This window comes from Stegostoma tigrinum, chromosome 27, assembly GCF_030684315.1.
Source record: "Stegostoma tigrinum isolate sSteTig4 chromosome 27, sSteTig4.hap1, whole genome shotgun sequence".
Classification (NCBI taxonomy): domain Eukaryota; kingdom Metazoa; phylum Chordata; class Chondrichthyes; order Orectolobiformes; family Stegostomatidae; genus Stegostoma; species Stegostoma tigrinum.
In genome coordinates this window covers 18211350-18236507 of record NC_081380.1, presented here as the reverse complement: position 1 = coordinate 18236507, position 25158 = coordinate 18211350, and the positions used below count along the sequence as shown (strand labels likewise).

The 25158-nt window shown below is 42.8% G+C and overlaps 1 protein-coding gene and 1 non-coding gene across 3 annotated transcripts in view; one reads left to right on the top strand and one right to left on the bottom strand.

The window, feature by feature from the left end:
* The window catches only part of caln1 (calneuron 1), a 312262-nt gene that overhangs the window by 211290 nt on the left and 75814 nt on the right, over window positions 1–25158 (bottom strand). For both annotated transcript variants that reach the window (XM_048556786.2, XM_048556789.2), the window contains exon 4: window positions 24745–24857. In XM_048556786.2, the coding sequence (XP_048412743.1) occupies window positions 24745–24857 (113 nt within the window). The remainder of the gene's footprint in view (window positions 1–24744; window positions 24858–25158) is intronic.
* Window positions 2192–2264, top strand: trnav-aac (transfer RNA valine (anticodon AAC)). The gene has a single exon. It is a non-coding gene; the product is annotated as a tRNA-Val (tRNA).

Below are 25158 nucleotides of genomic sequence, written 5' to 3'. Positions count from 1 at the left end.
TTCCTCAAGAGTTTTATGAAATTTGTCAGGCATGATTTCCCTTTCATGAAGTCCTTTCGATTCTAGTTGTTTACATTGTGCACAGGAGGTCCCTGATTTACAAATGTCTGACGTACAAACATGATAGTGTACAGGGGTGTGATTTTAAATATCCAATTTAAAACATTTCTTATGCTTAAAAATGGCTGCTTTATAATCGTCCTGCATTGTGCTCTGACTTGCGTACAAATCAACTTGCAAACACACTTAGGAATGGAGCCCACAAGCAACCTGGTGTATTCATTTATAAATTTACAAGTGCTCTGCTGATATGCCCTTTGAAATAGACTCTAACATTTTGCCAATAAAAGATGATAAGTTAACTGGCCTACAGTTGTCAGTTTTTTGTCTCTCTCCTTTTTTGAATAAAGGTGTTACATTAATATCGTCTGGAACTTATCTAGAATCTAAGAAAACTTTCAAAATTGTTGCTAGTGCTTCTAGTACCTCTGTAGACTCTTCCATTAAAATCACAGTATGCAACTTATTTAGTCCCATTGGGTTCCCTAGTCCATTTTCTCTTGCAATAGCTATTGACTTCCCCCTGTTACCTCCATCTTTAGAGATTCCACATAATCAATTCCAAAATAATTCCTTGATATTTATTCCATATCATGCTAACAAAGACATGACACTTCCTGCTTATCTTTTCAAAAGTTACAGACACCTGAAAATTTAGTTCCCAGCTTTGATCTCCTTGTAACCATTTTGCTCCAATAGATATAATATCATATACGTTAACTTTTTATGTGCTGTTAATTCGTTTATAATTCATGTTCAGAATACTACGTGTATTAATTTAGCTTTTTTCTTAACATTTCCTCCGCCTTTGACCCTATTTACCGTTGTTTCTGTATGCTTCTGGCCAACAAACTCAAAGTGAATGGAGGATCAAGCTTATCCTTAATGAACTCAAGTAACAACTACCAGTCTGCTTTGCAGGGCATTATCTGAACATGGCTCCAATGAGGTCTATTCAATCACGTCAGTCCTCATGCAGCTTATAATTACCATTCCAAATACACGGTCCATGTTCTTAAATAGGTTGTGGGCGGTGTCTACAAAATTGTTTCGCAATGATATAGAGCCACACATGGAATATCTCAACTGCATTCATTTACCAAAAACAGGTGAAATTTGGTGCTTAAATTGAAGCAATACTACTACTGCCCCTGGTTATTTTAGCTGCAGATTTTGGGGAGCAATTGATACACCTGTCTAACTCATATCTAGGGCCACATAAGGGCATTTTATTAGCTTAGTCAGCTGAATATTCACAGCAGAAGCTCTGCTCAGTAAAAGTACTGACAGCAGAAGCAGATGTTCCATACTCTAAGTAGAAAACCAATCTTTGCAGGGCCTGGACAAGCAGGAATTGCCAATCAGATTGCTTGGGCTGACTGAGCATCCCCTTTTCTGTGCTTATGAAACTTTTCTATATCCCAGGTAACTTGTCCAAAATGCTACTGGCCTCTGCGCAGCCATATCTACATCTGTCAGATCTCAACACTCTGCCTCTGAACCAATTCATACCAACAGTCTCCCACATCATTATGTGGCCTGGCTATTGTAACAAAGAGGATGCAGAAGACAAAACATTCATCAACTGTTAAAGAAGGAAATAATGTGTATTTATATAGAAACGTAGGAATAGGAGAAGACTATCCAGCTCCTCATTCTTTTGGCATTTCCAGAGACAATGGCTAATCTATTTCCTAACTTCATCCACCTGCCGTGACCCCATTTGGCTGACACCATTATTAGCAAATGACTGTTGGATTTAAAATTGTTAGATGTGTTGGAACTAACTGCTTTTTGCTGGAGGGATCCCTACACTTCTCCTGTGAAAAAATGTTTTTTACCATTTCCCCCAAGATGCCTGGCTCTGGTTTTAACAGTGTATTTTCTTCTTGTTCTTCTTCTTCGCTAAACAGCATGTTTCTGGCTAAGACAACAAGGTGTACAGCTGGGTGAACAGAACAAGCCAAGCAGCATCAGAGCAGCAGGAAGGCTGCTGTTTCGGACCTAGATCCTTCTTCAGAAAACCTTCAGAAAACATTTCTGAAGATTAATCTAAGTAGAGTCCATAAATGGAAGGTTGGCTTCCATGATGGTCTGGGCTGTGCGCACCACCTTCTGTAGTAAAAAATGTGTTTCTGTAGTGTAGTGGTTATCGCGTTTGCCTAACATGCAAAAGGTCCTTGGTTCAAAACCAGGCAGAAACAGTGGTGCTTGATTTATTGGGGCCGCACGGTGGCTCAGTGGTTAGCACTGCAGCCTCACAGCGCCAGGGACTCGGGCTCGATTCCCGCCTTGGGCGACTGTCTGTGTGGAGTTTGCACATTCTCCCCGTGTCTGCGTGGGTTTCCTCCGGGTGCTCCGGTTTCCTCTCACAGTCCAAAGATGTGCGGGCTAGGTGGATAGGCCATGCTAAATTGCCCGTAGTGTTCAGGGGTGTGTGGGTTATAGGGGGACGGGTCTGGGTGGGATGCTTCAAGGGGTGGTGTAGACTTGTTGGGCCAAAGGGCCTGTTTCCACACTTTAGGGAATCTAATCTAAAAAAGGGTCTAGGCTTGAAACGACAGCCTTCCTGTTCCTCTGATGCTACTTGACCTGCTGTGTTCATCCAGCTCTACATCCTAGTATCTCAGATTGACCAGCATCTGCAGTTCCTACTATCTCTGAAACATGTTTCTGGCTAATCTGCTTATCAATTTTTTTCAAAATCCTAAAAATCTCAATCAAAATATGCCTTATTTTTTCCACAACCCATGGAATATAATGCACCTTAGTGGGCAGTCAGGTCAGATGAATGTCCCTTCTGAAAAATAATCCATCTGACAATGGAGAACTCCCCAAATACTGCACTAATATTTCAACTGAGAAAATGTCCTCAGGTTTCTGGTGTGAGATTTGGACCTTTTGACTCCAATTGGCTGTGTTTTTAAACATCTGTGCCAATATGACAGGAAAGAAACAATAACTCTAGTTAAAAATGAACAGCATTTTGCTATTTTGTACAATGCTTGAACAAAATAGATCTATTTGTGCAGGAATCCTTGCAACTGCAGAGTCCTGGAAGCTAGGAAAAGCTTATGGACGCAAATACATGAATAAAATCTATAACCTAATTTGGCTCTCAGCAAAGCCCTGGCAAAATCAATGAATGGCAATTAAATTATTATGTACTATTGATTCCTCTTTAACAAGAATATAATCGTTAACCAGCACAGAAGGAAAATATATTATAACTGGAGGGACAAAACTTGCATTTGTCACATCAATCATGAACGTTTCAAGATATTTTTCGCAATGGAACACATCAGCTGTTATTCCAGAGACAAATGCCACGGAATGAATGACCATTTAATCTGTTTTTGATAACGGAGAAATGTTGGTTAACTGCTCGCCCTCTTTCAAATTTCGATCTTTAATACTCACTTGAAACTCTCATTTAAAGAATAGCAGCTCCAATGATGCTGAACATCCTAATAGGCTCCAAGAACATCAATAATAAGGTATCAAGCTAGATAATGCACCAACTATGACTTAAATCCACAAACCTCTGAAGTGCATGTTTTGCCAGCCAAGGCAAGCTGACATAAACCTGGTATCCTGTAAATGGTTTAATTAAACAGACATTTGAGTTCATACAGTTCTCAGTGTGGCACTATTTAGTGAAGATCTCATATACTATGTAATATTTTTGTTGTGCAGTCATCTTTACAAGCCACTTCCAGAACATTAGAAGCAACTTGTGCACATTTTGTTCCTCACAGCAAAGAAATGTGTTACTGACAGTGAAGACACAGTGTGGAACTGGAGGAACACAGCAGGTCAGGAAGCATCAGAGGAGTAGGAAAGTCGACGCTTTGAGTTGGGACCCTTTGTCAGAATGTCAACTTCCCTACTGCTCTGATGCTGCCAGGCCTACTCTGTTCCTCCAGCTCCACACTATGTTGTCTCTGACTCCAGTATTGGCAGTTCTTGCTATCTCCGAGTGACTTATAACCCCACTGCGAAGCCTCTTCCAAGGATGCCCACCTTGAAGAAGTTGCCCTCCTCCCTTTGGAAAGACCAGAGTTCTGAAGAAGGGTCCCAGCCTGAAACATCAACTTTCCTACTCCTCTGATGCTCCCTGACCTGCTGTGTTCCTCCAGCTCCACATTGTATTGACTCTGACTTCAGCATCTGCAGTTCTTGCTATCTCCTGTTACTGACAGTGTTTGTGACACACTTACGTAATTCTTGTTTACACCAAGGCCAATTAAAACATTTTGTAAATCATAACTCCAATGGCACAAAGCCTTAAAATGCGATTTCCACAGGCATCTACAGTCCTCCAAAAACTCCACCAGTTGGTCATTCTGTGTGAACTTAGACAGTGGCAGTAGACAAACAACCATTAAATACATAGTAGCAATGTCTCAAGCTGTTCATCCAGCATATGCCACTGTGATAGTGGTCAGGAGTAGGAACCATGGCTGGTGCTTATCACCCCTAGTTCAAAACTGACGCCCAAAAATGAGCCCATTCTAGTTTCTTCAGCTAGATACTTAGCAGAATGATGCCATCTTTTTTTCACAAGATGAACTACTGCAATTGGAGGTGGAACAGGAGGAAATCTGCCAATGCTGCAACTGCATTTGTTAAACATTTGAAGTACATAATTTTGATGCAATTCATTTCTAAGACTTATTAAGCCTTTACCTAAATGGGGTTTTCAACCTGATTCAGCCTATGATTGAAAGCTCCTGACATGTGATCGTTTGTGCTTAACAAAAACGTGCACCTATCACGTAAGGAAAATATTCCTGGGATCTGGTGTTGTTAATGTGAAGGAGAAACGCTCCCCCAATTTGTGCAGATGTTTTCTGGTCAACCCATTTAGAGATGTTTTTCCTGCACCTCTGGAGGAAATGGGATTTGAAACCTCTGGCTCAGAAGTGGGGACACTAGCACTACATTGAATGAGCCCGTGCCCCAATTCATACTGGTAAGTTAATAAAAATGGACACACAATTTGATCCACAGATCAAATGGCATTTGAAGCAAATACTAATAAGGGCAGATGAAACTTGATATGAAGAAACATGTGTGGAGCATGAACATTAGCACAGAGAAGTTTGGCCAAATGGTCCATTTCTAGCCAATAAATTCCATGTTATCCAATATGAATATGAAGACCTGAGAATTGTAAAGCATTAAAAAAGGTTACTTGGCCCCTCATCCCTGTTCAGATTGTTTGCAATTAGTCACACTCCCAGCTTCTTTCTAAAAGCCCCACAAAGTCCATCTTTCAATCATTTGTCCAATTCACTTGTGAAAGTTTACTGCTGACTCTTCTTTCAAGCAGTCCATGGCAGATCATAATAATTTTCTGCATTAAACATGTTCTGTCTATTCATCTGCAAATCTTTTGCCAATTATCTCAAATCTGTCTAATCTAGTTATCCGCTGTTAAGTGGAAACAGTTTCTCCTAACTCAGCATCTTATTACCCATAACAAATTTGAATGCCTCTGTAAAATCTGCCCTTGATTTTCAGTGTTTTAAGGAGGAAAACCTCAATTTCCCCAATCATCTGAAATCTCTCCTCCCTGGAGCAGTTCTGGCAAATCTTCTCTTCCCATAGGGTGGCTTATGTGGCTGAGATATGAGAGCACTTGTCCACATTTATCAGTTGGAAATTGACACCTACTGCAGCAAAACACAAGTTTATATCTGGAGGACGCATTAAAATTCATTGCAGTTGTACAATGATACCTCATGCAGTTTGGACCCAACTGAAGTACCACACCATCAATAGCTTGCATTTATGTAGACCTTTTAAAGGAGATAAAACATGCTGGATTGCTGCACCAGAGGTCTAAGAATACGTGGACAGCAAAGTAAAGCACAAGTGGACTTTGTTAAGAAAGCACATACATTGTTTACCAAAAGTAAGGAGAGACATAAAGCAGAAGTGGCTAGGATCTAATAAAAAGCCTTGTCAAAGACTTGAGTTTCAAGGAAGTTTATAATGGAGGATAGGAGGTTTTGACTCAGTGTATTTCATTGCTGTTGCTGAGCTGGTTGCCACAAATTTCCACTCGAAGAACTAACAGGATGGAAAGAATACTCATTCCATGATTCCAGCAGGTTGATAATCAGCCTGTTAATCTTCCAGTGTTTCCCCATTATTCCCCAGAAAGGGAAGAAATAAATGCAAGAAGGTGTATAACAATGAATACGGAGCTGATGAAATGGAGAAAAAGAGAGAGATTTAGGGAATTGGTTCTTGACTGTGAGGTCTAACTAACTGTAGATGCAGCTATTGATGATGGGATGAAGGAAGTAGGACTGTATTATAGGCTGGACTGAGCAGAATGGAGAGTCTGTAGTGGCCACAGGTGGTTACAGGGATAGGGAAGGTCAGGGGTTTAACCACAAGAGACTGCAGTAATAGACTGTTCAAAAATAAATCTTTCCACAGTGGGAGAGCAGAGGAGGAGACTTGTGTACAAAAGATGAACCAGTGTGGCGACACTGGGAGAAAAAGTGGTATTGCTGGCTTATATTGTTATTATCATTCCCAATAAAACACAATCTATGTTACATATTTACATATGTTTGGAGCTTTTTCCAGAAGATATTGAAGTTCCTGCAAACTGCCCATTACTCGGGATCTCACACAACCCAGTGTGCTGCTGCCTACTATGCGAACTTGATAGCGAGTGGCACCAGAAGCTTCAGCTTCAACTAGCAAATGCTCAAAGTTGACTCTGTTCTTAGCCAACAACAATATGATGACATAACCCTGGCAGAGAATACTGTTAAAGGTGGTGGAGATTAAAGCCTCAATCAGTTCTTTCCTCCTGACTGTTATTTCATTCCCTAACCAAACAACTGTCACCATTGTGATAAGAGATTGACTGAGATCGGCTAATGCATTACAAGTGGGGAATAAACCCAAAGGTGTTAAAAGCCTGAAATGCTAAGCTGCTGACTTGGACTGGCAGTGGGCTCCTGGTGCAGCACTTTCAGGTCCACTGCCTCTGAGAAGCTGCATGCACCTATATCCACAAGAAGATGGTCCTTCTTAGAGGAACAGAAGGAGTAGGATACTGTAGGAAGCCAAATTTTCTTTTGGAATGCAAACTGAAAACTAGAAAAATGAATGCTGTTTTGAAAAAAAAAGACAGAAAATACAATAATTTATTTGCAAGTTTGGAAAAAACAAGTAAAGCTAATTGGCGCATAGTAAACAATGTCACTTCAAGGATGATATGTCCAGAAAAATCAGCACTACTTTGGTGTATTTGGGGTAATTTTGCCCAAAGACACAGTCTTTTGATTGACTTTTCAAATGGCACTATTTGTTATGGATTCAGGAAAACTCAGCATATCAACAACCATGTATTGGTCAGGTTCCAATTCAACACAAATTCTGTGAGGGGATTGACAGGAGAACCAAGGAGACTTCAAGAAATTGGCAGCCTCAGCCTTTCTGTCCTCTTTCTTTGGCGGCTTACTCTGAAAAATTGCCTTCCCAAACTCTCTGTTGAAGGAGCAGGGAAAAGGCTCAGAGCTGCTCAAAGGAAGAAAACAAAATCTCACAGGGAAAGAAATATCCAAGGTCCAATGAAGGGCCAAAGTATTGATTATTGTTTTGCAAGTAACATTGCGGGACTTCTCAAAATCAAAAGGATTGTGGACCCAACTTGGTATGTTTAAAACGCTTGATTTAAAAGACTTGGTGCAGTTTGCTTTCAATCTGGGTAATAATCAGTCAGAGGTAAATTCAACTTTTCAACAGTTCCATTAAATCCTCACCTTCGTTATGATTGTTGAAGTAGTGGGGTTTCACTTCCAGTCGTCTATCCCAGTGAGTTGGGAAGATACATTTAGTTAAAAGCTTCCTCTGAAGTATAACATGTAAATATGACTGTGCACAGCTAATCAGGTTCATCTGGAATCGAAGATAACAAAATGTGAGGCTGGATGAACACAGCAGGCCAAGCAGCATCTCAGGAGCACAAAAGCTGACCCTTCATCAGATAGGGGGATGGGGTGAGGGTTCTGGAATAAATAGGGAGAGAGGGGGAGGCGGACCGAAGATGGAGAGAAAAGAAGATAGGTGGAGAGAGTATAGGTGGGGAGGTAGGAAGGGGATAGGTCAGTCCAGGGAAGACGGACAGGTCAAGGAGGTGGGATGAGGTTAGTAGGTAGATGGGGGTGCGGCTTGGGGTGGGAGGAAGGGATGGGTGAGAGGAAGAACAGGTTAGGGAGGCAGAGACAGGTTGGACTGGTTTTGGAATGCAGTGGGTGGAGGGGAAGAGCTGGGCTGGTTGTGTGGTGCAGTGGGGGGAGGGGACAAACTGGGCTGGTTTTGGGATGCGGTGGGGGAAGGGGAGATTTTGAAACTGGTGAAGTCCACATTGATACCATTAGGCTGCAGGGTTCCCAGGCGGAATATGAGTTGCTGTTCCTGCAACCTTCGGGTGGCATCATTGTGGCACTGCAGGAGGCCCATGATGGACATGTCATCTAAAGAATGGGAGGGGGAGTGGAAATGGTTTGCGACTGGGAGGTGCAGTTGTTTGTTGCGGACTGAGCGGAGGTGTTCTGCAAAGTGGTCCCCAAGCCTCCGCTTGGTTTCCTCAATGTAGAGGAGGCCACACCGGGTACAGTGGATGCAGTATACCACATTGGCAGATGTGCAGGTGAATCTCTGCTTAATGTGGAATGTCATCTTGGGGCCTGGGATAGGGGTGAGGGAGGAGGTGTGGGGACAAGTGTAGCATTTCCTGCGGTTGCAGGGGAAGGTGCCGGGTGTGGTGGGGTTGGAGGGCAGTGTGGAGCGAACAAAGGAGTCACGGAGAGAGTGGTCTCTCCAGAAAGCAGACAGGGGTGGGGATGGAAAAATGTCTTGGGTGGTGGGGTCGGATTGTAGATGGCGGAAGTGTCGGAGGATGATGCGTTGTATCCGGAGGTTGGTGGGGTGGTGTGTGAGAACGAGGGGGATCCTCTTTTGGCGGTTGTGGCGGGAGCGGGGTGTGAGGGATGTGTTGCGGAAAATACGGGAGACGCGGTCAAGGGCGTTCTCGATCACAGTGGGCGGAAAGTTGCGGTCCTTGAAGAACTTGGACATCTGGGATGTGCAGGAGTGGAATGTCTTGTCGTGGGAGCAGATGCTTGGGGACCGCTTTGCAGAACACCTCCGCTCAGTCCGCAACAAACAACTGCACCTCCCAGTCGCAAACCATTTCCACTCCCCCTCCCATTCTTTAGATGACATGTCCATCATGGGCCTCCTGCAGTGCCACAATGATGCCACCCGAAGGTTGCAGGAACAGCAACTCATATTCCGCCTGGGAACCCTGCAGCCTGATGGTATCAATATGGACTTCACCAGTTTCAAAATCTCCCCTTCTCCCACCGCATCCCTAAACCAGCCCAGTTCGTCCCCTCCCCCCACTGCACCACACAACCAGCCCAGCTCTTCCCCTCCACCCACTGCATCCCAAAACCAGTCCAACCTGTCTCTGCCTCCCTAACCTGTTCTTCCTCTCACCCATCCCTTCCTCCCACCCCAAGCCGCACCCCCATCTACCTACTAACCTCATCCCACCTCCTTGACCTGTCCGTCTTCCCTGGACTGACCTATCCCCTCCCTACCTCCCCACCTATACTCTCTCCACCTATCTTCTTTTCTCTCCATCTTCGGTCCGCCTCCCCCTCTCTCCCTATTTATTCCAGAACCCTCACCCCATCCCCCTCTCTGATGAAGGGTCTAGGCCCGAAACGTCAGCTTTTGTGCTCCTGAGATGCTGCTTGGCCTGCTGTGTTCATCCAGCCTCACATTTTGTTATCTTGGATTCTCTAACATCTGCAGTTCCCATTATCTCATCTGGAATCGAGTTTCATGGCTCTTGCAGGTAACCTTTTCCCATTGCAAAGAAAATCTGAATTTACACTTTATAAGAAATTATATGCAAAGCTGAACAGGAGAAAGTAATTGCTGTAAGTATCAAAAGAACAGGTTCAGGATGTGCCTTATCAAGGCATCATTACAAATCTGTCCCCCTTTAGCACAATAATGCTCTGTATCCTTTGAGAGTGTAACATATAGGGGAGAGCATCCTAAAAATACAATATTAATGCTTTTATTTATTCTCTTGTGGCTCTGGTAAGATTGAATGCTGTGCCTAGTTGTGAGTATTCAGCAGCCTACCCATCAGTCCTTAAATGGTGGCTCTTGCAAGAAGAATAAATTCTCATTATCTCACCTCACATCATTGATATGCAGGTTTTCACTGCCTCCACATGCTGGATTGAAACTAGATGGCGGCAATTCCCAACACAAACATCAGGACAGAAACATGGCAACTCTCGCTCAGTATGTGTTCCTTCAGACCTACATCAGTCACTAACATTTCAGAGAATGCTCCATCGATAGTGACTGCACTCTCTGCCCTGTCCAGCAAGCCCTCCAGGTGCCTATGGGCAACGCAAGGTACCCAACATGTCCAGGGTGAAAACAAAACTGTGCAGGGCAGCTACAGACTGCCAATGCTTGACCAGGTATACAGCTAGGCTTTAAAGATGGTGCTAACAATAAGATTTCTGGGAACTCCTGACAGTAGACAGTGTTTCCACCTGTGCTGAGTAGCTGAATAAGACCTGTTGGGTGCCATTGGAATGTGGTGCATAGTTAATAAAATAAACTTGAGAAGATAATGTGAGCAAACTCACTATGGGCTTCTGTGAAACTTGCCAAAAATGATACTTAGCCAATTTCTGGCAAGATTCAGACCCCATGTATCATAAGTTAATCCTGAAACCATGGCTTCTTTTCATGGTTACACCCACCAATAAAAGAATTCCACCTCCATATTTACTTGATATGTCTTCTGCCATTTTGAATTCTTTATCAAATCTTTCCTCATTTTTTGCAGTTCAAGTGCTTGATCACTAGTTGCAGCGTTACACTGTCCATCAGAATATTCCCACCCTGCTAATTCCATGTTGCAATTTCCATGGCTTTTATGTCATTTCTGTAGTGAAAAGCTTGAAACAGCACAGAGTATTTCAGATGTGACACAACAGGCTGAATCTTCCCAGCTTTTGGCTATGTGTCATTTGTGTCAAGTTTCATGAAGGGTTTCCCTTGGTGACCAATCTGAGTTTTCTCATGCAATCGCCCCAAACTTCTCTCATGAACAACTGAACACAAGTTTATGGTGCCCCTCTCTTCTTGTAAAAGCCAATTTTTCCATTCATTAATGCCAGATTGACTTGCCCCGTACTGCCACAATATGTCGGAATATATCAGCAACCTTGATGCCATCCTTAAAAGGCCAATGCAAGCCTGATTAAGTACTGGAACACTGGTCATGCCCAACATGATGAGAGTAGAAGAGGGCACAACACCAAACCATGTCAGCCTGATCTGAGATCACAAATACAGGCCAGTGTGGCACTCACAGTTTGGCAAAACACCCAATGATGCAGGAAGTAGGTGAATGGCCTTCTCTGCTCCTGCAGGGTACGTGCCATCATCTGGTCTCTGGCATCTCACACTCACTTTGCCTCTGCTGTTGTATCCCACAAGGCTCATGTTCTATCATTCTCATTGTTGTGTGGAACATCTTCCTTCACTCGCTCTCACCCACCCACTCTCAAACCTCTAACCCGTGCTGTCTACTCACAGAACCAGGCCACCCCACCAGCTTTCCTTCACCAGCACTGACAGCTGTGCCACCCGCTTTCACCTCACTCAATCCCTCTCTTTATCTCATCACAAACAAAAAAGGCCCATTATTGTGTAGAAAGAGGCTGGTCAGGTGAGGAGGTGCCACATGTTCATCTCTTCAACCCCTACAAGGAGAAGCTGGGGTGGGGCAGGGTGGGGTGGGGGGCATAGGGTGAGGTGCTTCTGATAAAGACCAAGGACCAGTCTTATGGAGATGGGGAAATCTTTGAGCTTATTCTGCTGCTCTCCCACTACCTTCACCATGAGCCCATTGTGAAACTGTTACAACATCTTTTCCATGATGGTTTCTCTCTTTGGTCTCCTGCAGACACCAGTGGGAGGTCCATGGTCTCTGCCAACAGGAAGCCTATCCTGAAGACATCCCCTCCACCACCTCTGAGGAAGCGAGCTTGGTAATCTCAAAGGGAGCACCAGCAATGCAGCCTCTGGCACCCTCCACCGGCTCTAATACTAACACCTCGGGAGTAAGATAACTAGATGAGGACAAGGAGAACCTCCTGGTGAGTACGTCGCTGTCACACTGTACCTGGCCGTGGGAGAAACAGCCCAGGTCACTGGTGCTCAGAGCAATACAGAACCATCTGAGCCTGCTCAGACCCAGGCAGGGAAGGAGCCACAGTGTCAGCAAGTAGAGACTTATCATATGCAGAAGTAGGCCAAGGGGAAGCCAGCAGGGTTGTCAGGGAAACCGAGCAAACTAACACAAAGGGGCTACTGAACTGTAGCAACGTGGTTGGGATACCGCTGCCTCAATGATTGTCCAGATACCTCCATGCGCAGGTTGACAGCTGCCATGACAGCCAGGTTCATGAGAATGCTGGATATGAGTGAGGATCTGTCCTCAATCGCCCTAATCACTGGTGCTCAGCACCAACAGTAAGGTGACTTTGGGAATGAAGGACCATGGCCACACTCCAGATGCCACTTGCTAACAAGCAGATAGGGTGGAGTCAGTAGGCACCCGGCAGAGGTGGAAGGACCGCCCAAAGACACCTGTCAGGTGGCTGGACCTTCCACAGCATGGATGAGTTGGGGGCTGAAGGTTCTGTTTCCTTGCTGCATGATTCTATGACTCTATAACCTCCATCCTGGCTACCACCTTCAGCCCTGTGAAAATCAAATCAAGGAGGGTATACCTAGCTCTGAGCAGGACTCACTCAGTGTGTGAGATAACAAGGTGGAGAGCTGGATGAACACAGCAGGCCAAGCAGCATCAGAGAAGCAGGAAGGCTGATGTTTCGGGCCTCGAAACAAAAACACCACTAGCACCACCTGACCAAACCTCCAAGGCCAATGGTCTACACTATACAGCAGGCCCCCCCCACATCAGCTACAGACCATGGGAATACACTGAGATGTAGTTAACGGGAAAGGAAGATCTTCTGAGGGCACATTGATGGCTCAGGTGACATGTCAATGTAAATAAGCTTCCATTTTTGTAAATATGTATTTACTTTTCACCATATCCTGTGTGTGCCTGCCTTGCTGTTACTACAACATTGAAGATACAGAGTCCACTCCTCCTGACTGCTTCACAATGCTCGATGGTCCAAGATGAGGTGAACAGCTCCAGCATCATGTGCAGGCAATGTATAAATGGAAGGTGATTGTTACTTGGCAACAAGACTCTTTTCTTTCCAAGTCAACAAAGAAATCCATTAGAGGGATTCAGCTATTATCTTGCATGATATGGTCAGGAGTGACTGGGGCAAGGGTTTGGACTTTACACAGTTGGCTGATACCGACAGTTCACATGGAAAGTGTGCCCGTAAGTCAGTTCCAGCTTAAGTGTGTGGGTGTCTGTTTGATGTTGCTGCTCTTTGAAGGGCCTCACATTGCCCTGGAACTTAAAGCCCCTCTCTCATAGAAAACAACACCAACCCCAAACACTCCAAAAATGGTCATCATCATTTTCATCTCCATCGTACACTTGTTATTTACAGTACAATGGAAGGTAGCTTGAACAGGCCTATCCTCTCAGTTTTGGTAAACCTCCAAATGTAAACATCTTCCTAGTTACCGTCCCCATCAAAGCCACAGAATTTTCACTTAGCCAGGTCCCCACCCAAACTGTTCATCCAATCCTTCATCTGCCCACTTTACACCCTCTCCCCCAGTCCCAGGCATACCAAATAAACATGCCACTTGTAGCAGTGAATTATCCTCACATGGGAGCCAGCATGTTGCTTACCATCAGTGAACTTCCCCCATGCTCCACATCTACTCTGTAAGATCCCTTTCCCTTCCATGATCAATCATCTCCACTCCCCTCCAACACTATAATTTGAATTGCCTCCCTTCAATTTTGCCAACTCCTCTGCATCCTAGCATTCTGACTCCAGTACTCAGAATTAAGTTCCGTAGCCTCCCTCCGATAGCAGTGATCCCTAATAACCACACTTGAAATTCAGTGAATGGAACTACAGGATTGATCGTGGCCCACTCCCTTGAGTAAACTCAGCCTCAAACAACGAGAGACCAGATCCTTTACTGATGTTTTCAGAGCTCCTTGACTATGTTCCTGAGACTCCCAAGGCAAATGGTCACACTCGACCTAGTGAACTGACCGTGGCCCATTCCCTGGAGCGTAAAAGTACGGATCTCCTGAACCCGCCTGCCTCACTCTTGCCCAAACCTCCTGCTGGATATTGGAGACTTCCCTTGACTTATTTGGCTGGGATCCCCTGCCTGAAGACTGTCTCCCTGGGTTTGATGGCAAACTACCATCCTCCCCATTAGACTTTGAGACATGGTCACTTGGTTGCTGTGCCTGCAATGTGTTTGCTGTGTGTGCAGCTGAAGGATGACTGTACCATTCAGCAAGATGCCCATGGCCTTGTCTGATGAGTGCTGACAACTGTGACAAACTGCCTGTCTGTATGTCTGCTCTAAACTGTGAGGCAGGGAAAAGGTACTGTGAGTCTTTAAGGTGTGACTGAGGTGACAAAGCACTAAAACACAAAGCAAAGCAGGGACACTGAGCATCCAGCTAGCAAGCAGCACTGAGTTGCACCCTGTTCCAATTGGTACCTTATAGAGTCATTGAGATATACAGCACAGAAACAGACCCTTCGGTCCAACTTGTCCATGCCAACCAGATGTCCTATATAAATCTAGGCCTATTTGCCAGCATTTAACCTATTTCCCTCTAAAAGCTTGCCAATCATATACCCATCCAGCTGCCTTTCAAACATTGAAATCATACCAGCATCCACCACTTCCTCCAGCAGCTCGTTCCATACATGCACCACTCTTTGCATGAAAAAATTGCCCCTTAGGTCCCTCTTAATTCTTTCCCCTCTCACATTAAGCCTATGCCCTCTTGTTTTGGGGTCCGCCAACCACAGGAAAAAGACCTTGCCTATTCACCCTATCCATGCCACTCATGATGTTACAAACCTCTATAAAGTCACTCCTGAGCCCCTGATACCTCAGGGAAAATACCCCCAGCCTATTCAGCCTCTCCCTATAGCTCAAACCCTCCAACACTGGCAACTTCCTTGCAAATCTTTTCTGAATCCTTTCAAGTGTCACAATATCTTTCCTACAGCAGGGAGGCCTGAACTGAATGCAGTATTCTAAAAGTGCCCAAACCAATGTCCTGTACAGTTGCAACATGCCTTCCCAATTCCTGTACTTAATCCACTGACTAATAAAAGCTAGCACATCTAGTGCTTTCTTCACTATCCTATCTACCAGCAACTCTACTTTCAAGGAACTATGAACGTGCACTCCAAGCTCTCTTCATTCAGCAACATTCCCTAGGACCTTACCATTAAGTGCATGTACGTTCTGCCCTGATTTGCCTCACTAAAATGTAGCACCTCACAAGTATCTAAATTAAACTAAATTAAATGACCCATAAGCCCATCTGGTCACGGTCCCATTGTATTCTGAGTAACATTTTTCACTTTCCACAATTTTAGCGTCATCTGCAAACCTACTGTGCCAACACAGCAGGTGTCCTTGCTGCAGCATCCAATAAAAGGTACCAGTGTACTCCAAAGTGTAGTATTACAGTACAGATGTCTGTGCCCGTAGACGTGGGGTGCTTGTGACCAAGGTGCAAGGAGCATGCCCACAGATATTGGCGCTGGTTGTCCAAGTTGGGGTCGCCAGTACCCACTGTGATTTTCATGTCGGGAATTCTCAACGTCAAGTTTCTGACTGTTGTGTGGGAGGATGGGAACCTGCATATTATGGAGGCAGGATTAGGTAATAATGAAGATGATAATGAATGAAAATCCCATTAACAGGCTTTTCGCCTTTCTTCAGCAAAAATCCTGTCTCAACAGCTGGGATTTGCTTGGAGTAACGTGGCTTGTAGATATCGGCATCAAGAAAGATTTCCCCTGACATCTCCCAAATTTCACACCATTGCCCCCATCTTTTAAAGGGAAAATTCCAACCAAACCTATTTTTCAGTATGAACGCTTAACTTATGTTGAAGTCCATCAATATAAACACAGATTTATTCTGCCTTCTAAACAATTTTATTCAAAAGTAACTGGACAAATGTAAAAGATTTAAGGAGGGTTGTTTAGCACATGAATAAACACTGGTATGTATCATGGGTCAGATGATATGTTATTATATTTTACATTCTATGTCATTCTATGGAATATTTTGTAACCCAGATATCTTCGGTTCTGCATTGCATTGAAAAAAATCAGCAATTAAGGTAATTCCCGTAATGTATTCTTCTTCTCAAAATGTATTCTCACATTCTTCTACATTATACTTATAGCCACTCAGCTGTCCATTTGCAACAACGGTTTATGTTCCCTGTAATCTATTACATTTTTCCTGCAGATTATTATGATTGACAGGTAACTTGTGATAAAAGGCTGTCATTATGAATAAGTATAAACTGGCATGGTGTAAAGGAACAAGAAACAGAAACAAAATTTGTTCGCCCAATTGGATCTTGATGAATGCTTCCTTTCTGGAGTTCTCCTCAATTATTGTTACACCATGTTGCACCACGAGTGCTGGCAAAAATAATGTAGGTACTGTCATGAGGTTGGGTAGTGTAATTGTGAAGTGAAAGGTGACAAGCTAAAATATGTGATTCCTTTAAGAGATTTGTGCTTTGTCTGTACTTAGAAATGTTTTTAAAAATGTATGTCTGTGAGCAGCAGCTGAAGTTGCCAATACAGAGAGCCTCAAAAAGTGAAACAAGTGTGTCAGGGAAAAGCCTTATGGTGGCTGGCAAAACTGGAGCCTTGTTTTGATGTTGTGACAACAACAAGCTTGAATTCAGCCAATTAATTCAAACAAAGCACCTAGATACAGAAAGCCATTTGAATTTAGATATGATGGTATTGACAACCTGAAACTAATTACACTGGAAGAATTTGATTTGTCATTGCAGGTAGACAAGATGAGGGCATTTGAAAAATCAGGGAGAGCCAGCTGCCATCTGAAAGAGACAGCCATCTTCCACCTGCCAGAGTTAGCACCATTCAGCTCTCAGAGAAAGCCCATCTAATTAATCAAAGGTACCACAGTGTTTTAACTCAAAGTCCTCTTTGAAGAAACTATCAAGATAAAACATCCTTGACAGCCGAATTAACGGAAGAAAGGCACTTATGAAGAGGGTGGAGACAACAGAATATTCCAGAAGGCAGTCTGTGTGAACTTGGAGATATTAGGTTATAATTTATGGCTTATTATTCATTGGGTTTATATTAGTGGGACTTGTCTTTATTTAAACAGCATTCCAGTAGGATTTAAGCCAGTTGGGGAATAGTTAGTAGAATAGGAGGGAATTATCGGTTTGTTAGTAATTTTGTTAACTTGCTCCTTGTTGGCTTATATAAATAATTTGTTTTTTGTTACTTATAAAGTGGAGGTTAGGGATTTTCTTTCTTTTAACCACACTTTCAACAGATTATAAGGGGAAAAATGAGCTGCTCTGGTTGTTTCAGGTTTAATTATTAGAGGGGAACTCCTGGTCTTGTCCTGACAGATTGGGGCTCATGTTTTAGTTTAATTATCAAATGTGCTCATCCATTCCCTGTCATAACAGAACTACACACCCTGCACTGTAACATAAGCACCTCCAGCTGAAGGAAGGTCTTAAGCTCAAAAAAATTCATAAATGCATGTAAGATCAGAGCTGCACACCATTCAAAGCAATGCACTGCTGTGGAGAATGAAATGTGAATTTGTTTATTATTTTTATTCATTGACGGGATAAGGGCATAGCTGGCTAGGCCAGCATTTATGTCCCAGAGGGCAGTTAAGAGTCAATCACACATTGCTGTAAGTCTAGAGTCACATGTAGGCCAGACCAGGTAAGGACGGCAGTTTCCTTGCCTAAAGGACATTAAAGAACGATTTGGGTTTTTCCTGACAACCGACATTGGATTAATGATCATCATTAGACTCTTTTGGGTGTGAATACTCTCAAGGTCAACCACCCTCCAAATGCACAACTGGATTTATCTCCAAACACTGGCCATTTTATATGTGTTATCACACGGGCGCACAGCTAAAACTAGTGCACCCACTCAAACCACAGAAATGTTTTCTTCTGCCTCAAAAAGGAGTTCCATCAGGCTTACAGAAAATAAGCCCTAAGATGAGGCAACCAGGGCAGCTGAAATGTATCAGTGATAATGGGAACTGCAGATGCTGGAGAATCCAAGATAATGAAATGTGAGGCTGGATGAACACAGCAGGCCCAGCAGCATCTCAGGAGGGTCTAGGCCCGAAACGTCAGCTTTTGTGCTCCTGAGATGCTGCTGGGCCTGCTGTGTTCATCCAGCCTCACATTTCATTATCTCAGCTGAAATGTATCTTTTCTTTACAGCTTTACTGGTTTTACAACTTAACTGTTCTACGCAGTCTCATGGGGTCAAATCTCTGGGCGAGTCCTAAAGGACATAGCTGCTAGTTTGGGTCTTCAACAGGTGGTTCAACAAGGGAAAAAAACATATTTGACCTCATCCTTACCAATCCACCAGGTACAGTTGCATCTGTCCATGACAGTATCAGTCAGAGTGATCACTGCACAGTCCTTGTGGAGATCAAGTCCCGCCTTTACGTTGAAAATAGCCTCCATCGTGTTCTGTGGGACTATCTCAGTACTCAACGAGACAGGCCTTGAACAGATCTCGAGACTGCGTATCCATGAAGCGCTGTGGGCCATCAACAGGAACAGAACTGTACTTCAGCACAATTTGTGACTTCATGACCCGGCATATCCCCCACTCAACCATTACCCTCAAGCCAGGCAATTAACCCTGGTTCAATGGAGAGTGCAGGAGGGCATGCCAAGAGCAGTACCAGACATACCTGAAAATGAGGTATCAGCCTGGTGAAGCTACCAAATAGGACTGCCTCCATGCCAACTGCATAAGCAGCAAATGATAGAGCTAAGCAATCCCATACAATGCATCAGATCTAAGCTCTGCACTCCTACAACATCCAATCTTGAATGGTAGTGTATAATTCAACAACTCGCGACAGGAGTTTATGAGTTCATCCTCAATGATGGAACAGCCCAACACAACATTACAAAAGATAAGGCTGAAGCATTCACAGCTATCATCTGCCAGAGGTGCCAAGTGGATGATCCATGTCAACCTCCTCCAGTGGTCCCCAGCATAACAGATACTAGTCTTCAGCCAATTCAATTCCCTCCACGTGATATCAAGAAGTAGTTGGAGACAATGGATACTGCATAGGCAACATTCTGGCAATAGTACTGAAGACAAGTGCACCAAAACTTGTTGCCCCCATAGACAAGCTCTTCCAATTTGGTTACAACTACAGTTTTTACCTAACAATGTGAACTATTGCTCATGTATGTCCTGTCCAAAAAACAGAAGCACAAATCCAACCCAGCCAGTTACCACCCCATCAGTCTCCTCTCGATCATCATAAAGTGATGGAAGGTGTCATTAGCAGTGCTATCAAGTAGCTCCTGCTCAGCAATAATCTGCTCAGTGACACCCAGGTCAGGTTCCATCAGGTCCATACAGATCCTGGCCTCATTATAGATTTGTTTCAAACATGGATAAAAGAGCTGAATTCCAGAGGTGAGATGAGAGTTACAGCTTTTAGCATCAAGGTTACATTCAACCGAGTGTGGCATCAAGGAGCCCTAGCAAAATTGAAATCAATGGGTACCAGGGTGCAAACTCTCCAATGATTGGAGTCATACCTGACACATGGGATGATGGCTGCGGTTGTTGGAAGCCAGTCATCTCAGCTCTAGGACATCTCAGCAGGTGTTCCTCGGGGTAGTGCCCTAGGCCCAACCATCTTCAGGGGTTTCATCAATGACCTTCCCTCCATCATTAGGTCAGAAGTGGGATATTTGCCAATGACTGCACAATGTTCAATGCTATTCATGACTCCTCCATATTCAAATGTAACTTAGATCTGGACAACAGCCAGGCTTGGGCTAACAAATGGAAGTAATGTTCACACCAACAAATGCCAGGCAACGACTATCTCAAGTAAGAGGTAATCTAACCATCGACCTTCACAATCACTAACCCCCACTATCAACATCCTTGGAGCTAACATTGACCAGAAACTCAGCTGGACTCACCACATACATACAGTGGCTATAAGAGCAAGTCAGAGGTTAGGAATATTTCAGCAAGCAACTCACTTGCTGTCATCTCAAAGCCATCCACCATTTACAAGGAGTGTGATGGAACACTCCTCACATGCCTGGATGGGTGCAGCTCCAACAACACTCAAGAAGCTTGACATGATCCATGACAAAACAGCGCACTTGATTATCACTACTTTCACTCACTCCACAAAAAACACTCAGTGGCAGCTATGTACACTATCTACATGATATTACACCACAGATCCTCAAACAATACCTTCCAAACCCAAGACCACTTCCATCTAGAAGGACAAGGGTAGCAGATACATGTTAACACCACCACCTCCAAGTCATTGACTATCCCGATTTGGAAATATATCGCAGTTCCTTCACTTTTTTTTTGCTATTCATTTGTGGGATGTGGGTGTCGCTGGCTGGCCAGCATTTCTTGCCCATTCCTACTTGCCCTTGAGAGGGTGGTGGTTAGCTGCCTTCTTGAACCACTGAGGTCCTCCTGGTTCATTCTGTAAGCTTCCATTTCTACTCAGAATTGATTTGATTGGATTTATATTGACAGCTTCCAATTCCAAGGGAACTTTCTCTGTACAAACCTGCGCAAGACTGAAACAGGATTTGCTAGTTGAGTCACAGGCATGTTATGTACAACAAATTGTAAGCTACTCTCTCTCTTAATTCTCAGAAACAGTGCCATTATACAAAGCCAGTGAGGCACCTCAAAATATATGGCACCTTGGGAAATCATTTTCTAAATCATAGAAGAAGGCCGCGAAGGATGAAGCCATTCAGTCCATTGAATCTCTACCAGTTCTTTGGAAGTGCTATATGATTAGTTTCACTCCCACATTCTTCACATACTTATCAAGCAAATAACCCATTTCATTTTGCAAGTTATTACTGAATCTACTTCCACCACACTTTCGGGCTGCGCATTCCAGGCCATGAGCATTTCTGCATTTACAAAAAATCTTCTCTCCAGTTTTCTTTGCCAATTATCTTAAATTTGTACCCTCTGGTTATCAGCCCTCCTGGTAATTGGTGTTATTTTAAATGGGTTATTTTGCCAGTGTTAAGATAACACCAATTGCAAAGTTTTCATTTCAATTAATTTGTTAAAGGACATGATGACTCCTGGAAAAAAAAATCTATTTGTCCAGCATTATTTCTGTTTTCTGAACTGTTGAAGTTTAATAATTTATTCTGAAATTACAGCAGTTAGTCACACACTTTCAATGATGTTCTCAGCACCTTCACCAGGGAAATCAATTTTCAGCAGTATTATTTTTCCTTGTTAGAAGCAAGACATAGTGACTAATGTTTGACTTAAAACAATACACTATCTGCCCTCCTCAGCTGAATTGATGATAGCAAATGTACAAATGTCATTGTGTCCATGGAAACGACACACTTTGAGGAGTGACTGTTCACTAAACAGCTCGCAATCATTCACACACATCCAGTAGCATTTAATGGTTATTTCGAGGTCAGTCGTGTGCGCATAACCACAAATTCAAAGCTGCAATTCAAAAATTGCAAAAAAAACTACCCAACAGAAATTGACTTTCGCACCTCGGTGTGGATTTTAACCTACGGTAATGGCATAAAACTGGTACAACTGGATCGAAAGTCAATGCACGTAAAAATCAGCAGCATGGGAAAACAGTCTGCCAATTTGCTAACACACATTTGACACAATTGTTGGTCAATATCAACCTCATACTAGTGAATTACAATTTTTTTGACAATATGCATTAGTTCCCAAGTATTCCACAACCATAAATCCAGAATGTTAAACAGAGTGAAACTTGAACTGTCAATAAGAGAATCAAAGAACAAAACATTTTCATGGACTGAAATATCTGTGCTAATTTATTCTGCTGCATTCAGGTCCTACTCTTTTGGTATCTTCTTGTAAAAGTAGGCTTTTGTGCTCCTGAGATGCTGCTGGGCCTGCTGTGTTCATCCAGCCTCACATTTCATTATCTTGGATTCTCCAGCATCTGCAGTTCCCATTATCCCTAATAGGTCCTTTATTGGAGAAGAACCACAAGCCTCATAAAAGAAGTTCGCTGTGTGAAAATATCACCATGACCTCCTGATGGTGTAGCGATGGAGTAAAATGATTGTTCTGCACTAAGATAGGAATAGCTCAAATTCTTGGTCAGTCCACTGTCTATGTGGAACAGATAATCTTAGAATCAAAGTGGCTGATCTTGATTTTGTATGATAGTATTAAACAGGTGACAGTGAGTCAGCAGCCTACTCTATATCTCCATTGACATTTATTTTCTATTGATTATCAACTTAACTGAGGCAGGAAGAATTTTGCGGCTTCACAAGGTGAACAAACTCAGTGGCCTCCATAACAATCTTCAACCTTTTCTAAGATGTACTTTATTGGTTGTTCTGCTGGTCTCCTTAGTGTAGTCAATCACTAGATAATTAATGTCATTGGGAAACTGGCCTTAAAGTTCATAAATTGCACCCTGCCACCTCACTCCCCACTAAAGCCCTAACCACAGCAGCCATGGTCCAAATATACTTGGTAGCCAACACTACCAAGAGTGCAACTGAGGGACACTGGTTCTTTGCTATAGTAACCTCATTTAACTTGGATTATAGTACAATGGCTCACTTTGTATATAGTTCCTACAGTAGATGGTGCACAGCATTTTATGGCCCCAATTTTAAAACTGTCTGGTTTTCAACTCAGGCTGTTAAGGAGCAGAAAGCTGCTATATCCAAAACCTCTTTCAAAATTACCCCATAGCCCTCAGTTACTGTTCTGCAGAAACACATTCTCCTGTCCCAGAAATTTCAGGACATCACTGTTTGGACACACTCTTGAACAGGAGTCCCTTAGATGCTGTTCTCTATGCCACTCATGCGTTATTCCTGGTACCTACGATTCACTCATTCCTGACTCAAAGTCTGTGCTTGTTAGTTTTCAGATTACTAAATTGCAGCCATTATCATTATGGATGAGGGGGATCAGAGTAAAGCATCTTCACAGATTAATTAACTCCTACATGAAAATCATAACCATTATTTCAACGCAGCAATACCATTCATGACAAATAATGTTTCCCCAGCAAATTCTATAAGCTTGTCAACCCTGTGAAGAATGCAACTCCCGCTGAGCTGAGTAGCAGAAGAAACAGAAATCAAGAACAGTGAAGTGCTTTTTAACATCAGTGCCAACAGTCTACAGCAATTACAGAACAAAAATCATTACAGTATCTCAAACTGCCATAAACGACACTAGCAAATTCTAACCAGCCATCATACAATTGCATTTTTCGTAAGACATGACCTATTACTTTGAATTTCAAATTTATAAAACATTATTAAACCAAAATGAAGTGATGACAAAATTCTCATTCTCTCTGCACATCTTTATTCAACGGGTATCTATAGTATGTATATAACCAAGGTGAAAATATTCTCTTCATAATATTCATACTGAAACTGTAGGTGTAATGTTTACATCCAAAGTAGGAACATGGGGGTTAATATTAGGGGAGTTAAAATTTAAATGCTTGATAGACTTGATATAAAGGCTGTAGTTACACTTTGTCTCCTCTTAACATGATGAGACACCTGACCAAGGGTGGTTTGGGAAACGTTAGTTCAGCAGTTGTAACAGCCTGTGGAAGTACATTATTCAATGCTGTACAGAACAAAGAGATAAGGAAAACTAAGGGCACTTTCTAGATAGTTGAGTCACCTTGGAAGCTAGCAGACCCAAGACTGAAGTTTGAAATAACAAGGGTCTGCATGAAATCAAGAACTATAAATATGTGCTGAAAACTCTTATATTATTGTAAATTTCTTTGGATAATCAAGATCTTCTCCCTTGCATATTGCCAAATTCAAATTTGTTTCCTTGACTCACATAGATTTGAGATTTTTCATCATAGCTATATCTATGTTTTAGGACAAAGAATGCACAGATAAGATCTTTTCCTGCAAAACTAAACAAGTAGTATGAATGCGTGCAACCATTAATGGCCCAATGGTTACATTTTAACTCCAGTGGTATCATAAATTAATAGCTATAATTTATACTTTTACAAAGCTGTTGGCATGTTAGTGAAGTTATTGAAATATAAAGATCACGAGTACATTTTTAGAAAACAGCAGACTTTCTGATGCAAATTTACCACTGTACCTCATGTGGTGCAAATCAATCATTGCTGCACTCTGCAACTGAAATCAGACACTAATCGGATAGGCAATGCAATTGTACATCTTCCGCATTAAAGTATCAAGTAGACATTGTTGCTATGGGACATTGCAAAAGTTTTTAAAATGCAGATACTACCACAAAGTATCTAAGCAAATAAATATCTTACCTGCCAAAATATGGAGTCTATTGTGCTGCCATGAAAACCTTCCCGCACCTCAGATGACAACAGTTTAGGGCCGAGTATCGTCATGAATTCATCGAAGTCCACTTGCCCATCACCTGCGATACACAATGAGGCAATAATCAGTCTTGTTAAAGCTCCAGTTTTGATTATTTTCTTCTTAGGCTGGTGGAATTAACATCATGTTCTTTCATGAGATTTTCCCCAGTTTCCCACACTTATATCTAAGATCATTATAACTCCACACTCACTCAACTGAACTCCTTCTTAGCTGAAGGGGTAGTGTAATGAGACAGAAGCATCAAACATAGGAAGAAATGTTCAGGAAAAAAGATGTTATTTATCTTCCTGACCACTTTATTGCTGGTAGATTCTTAAGTGCACGTGTAAGCAATCAGA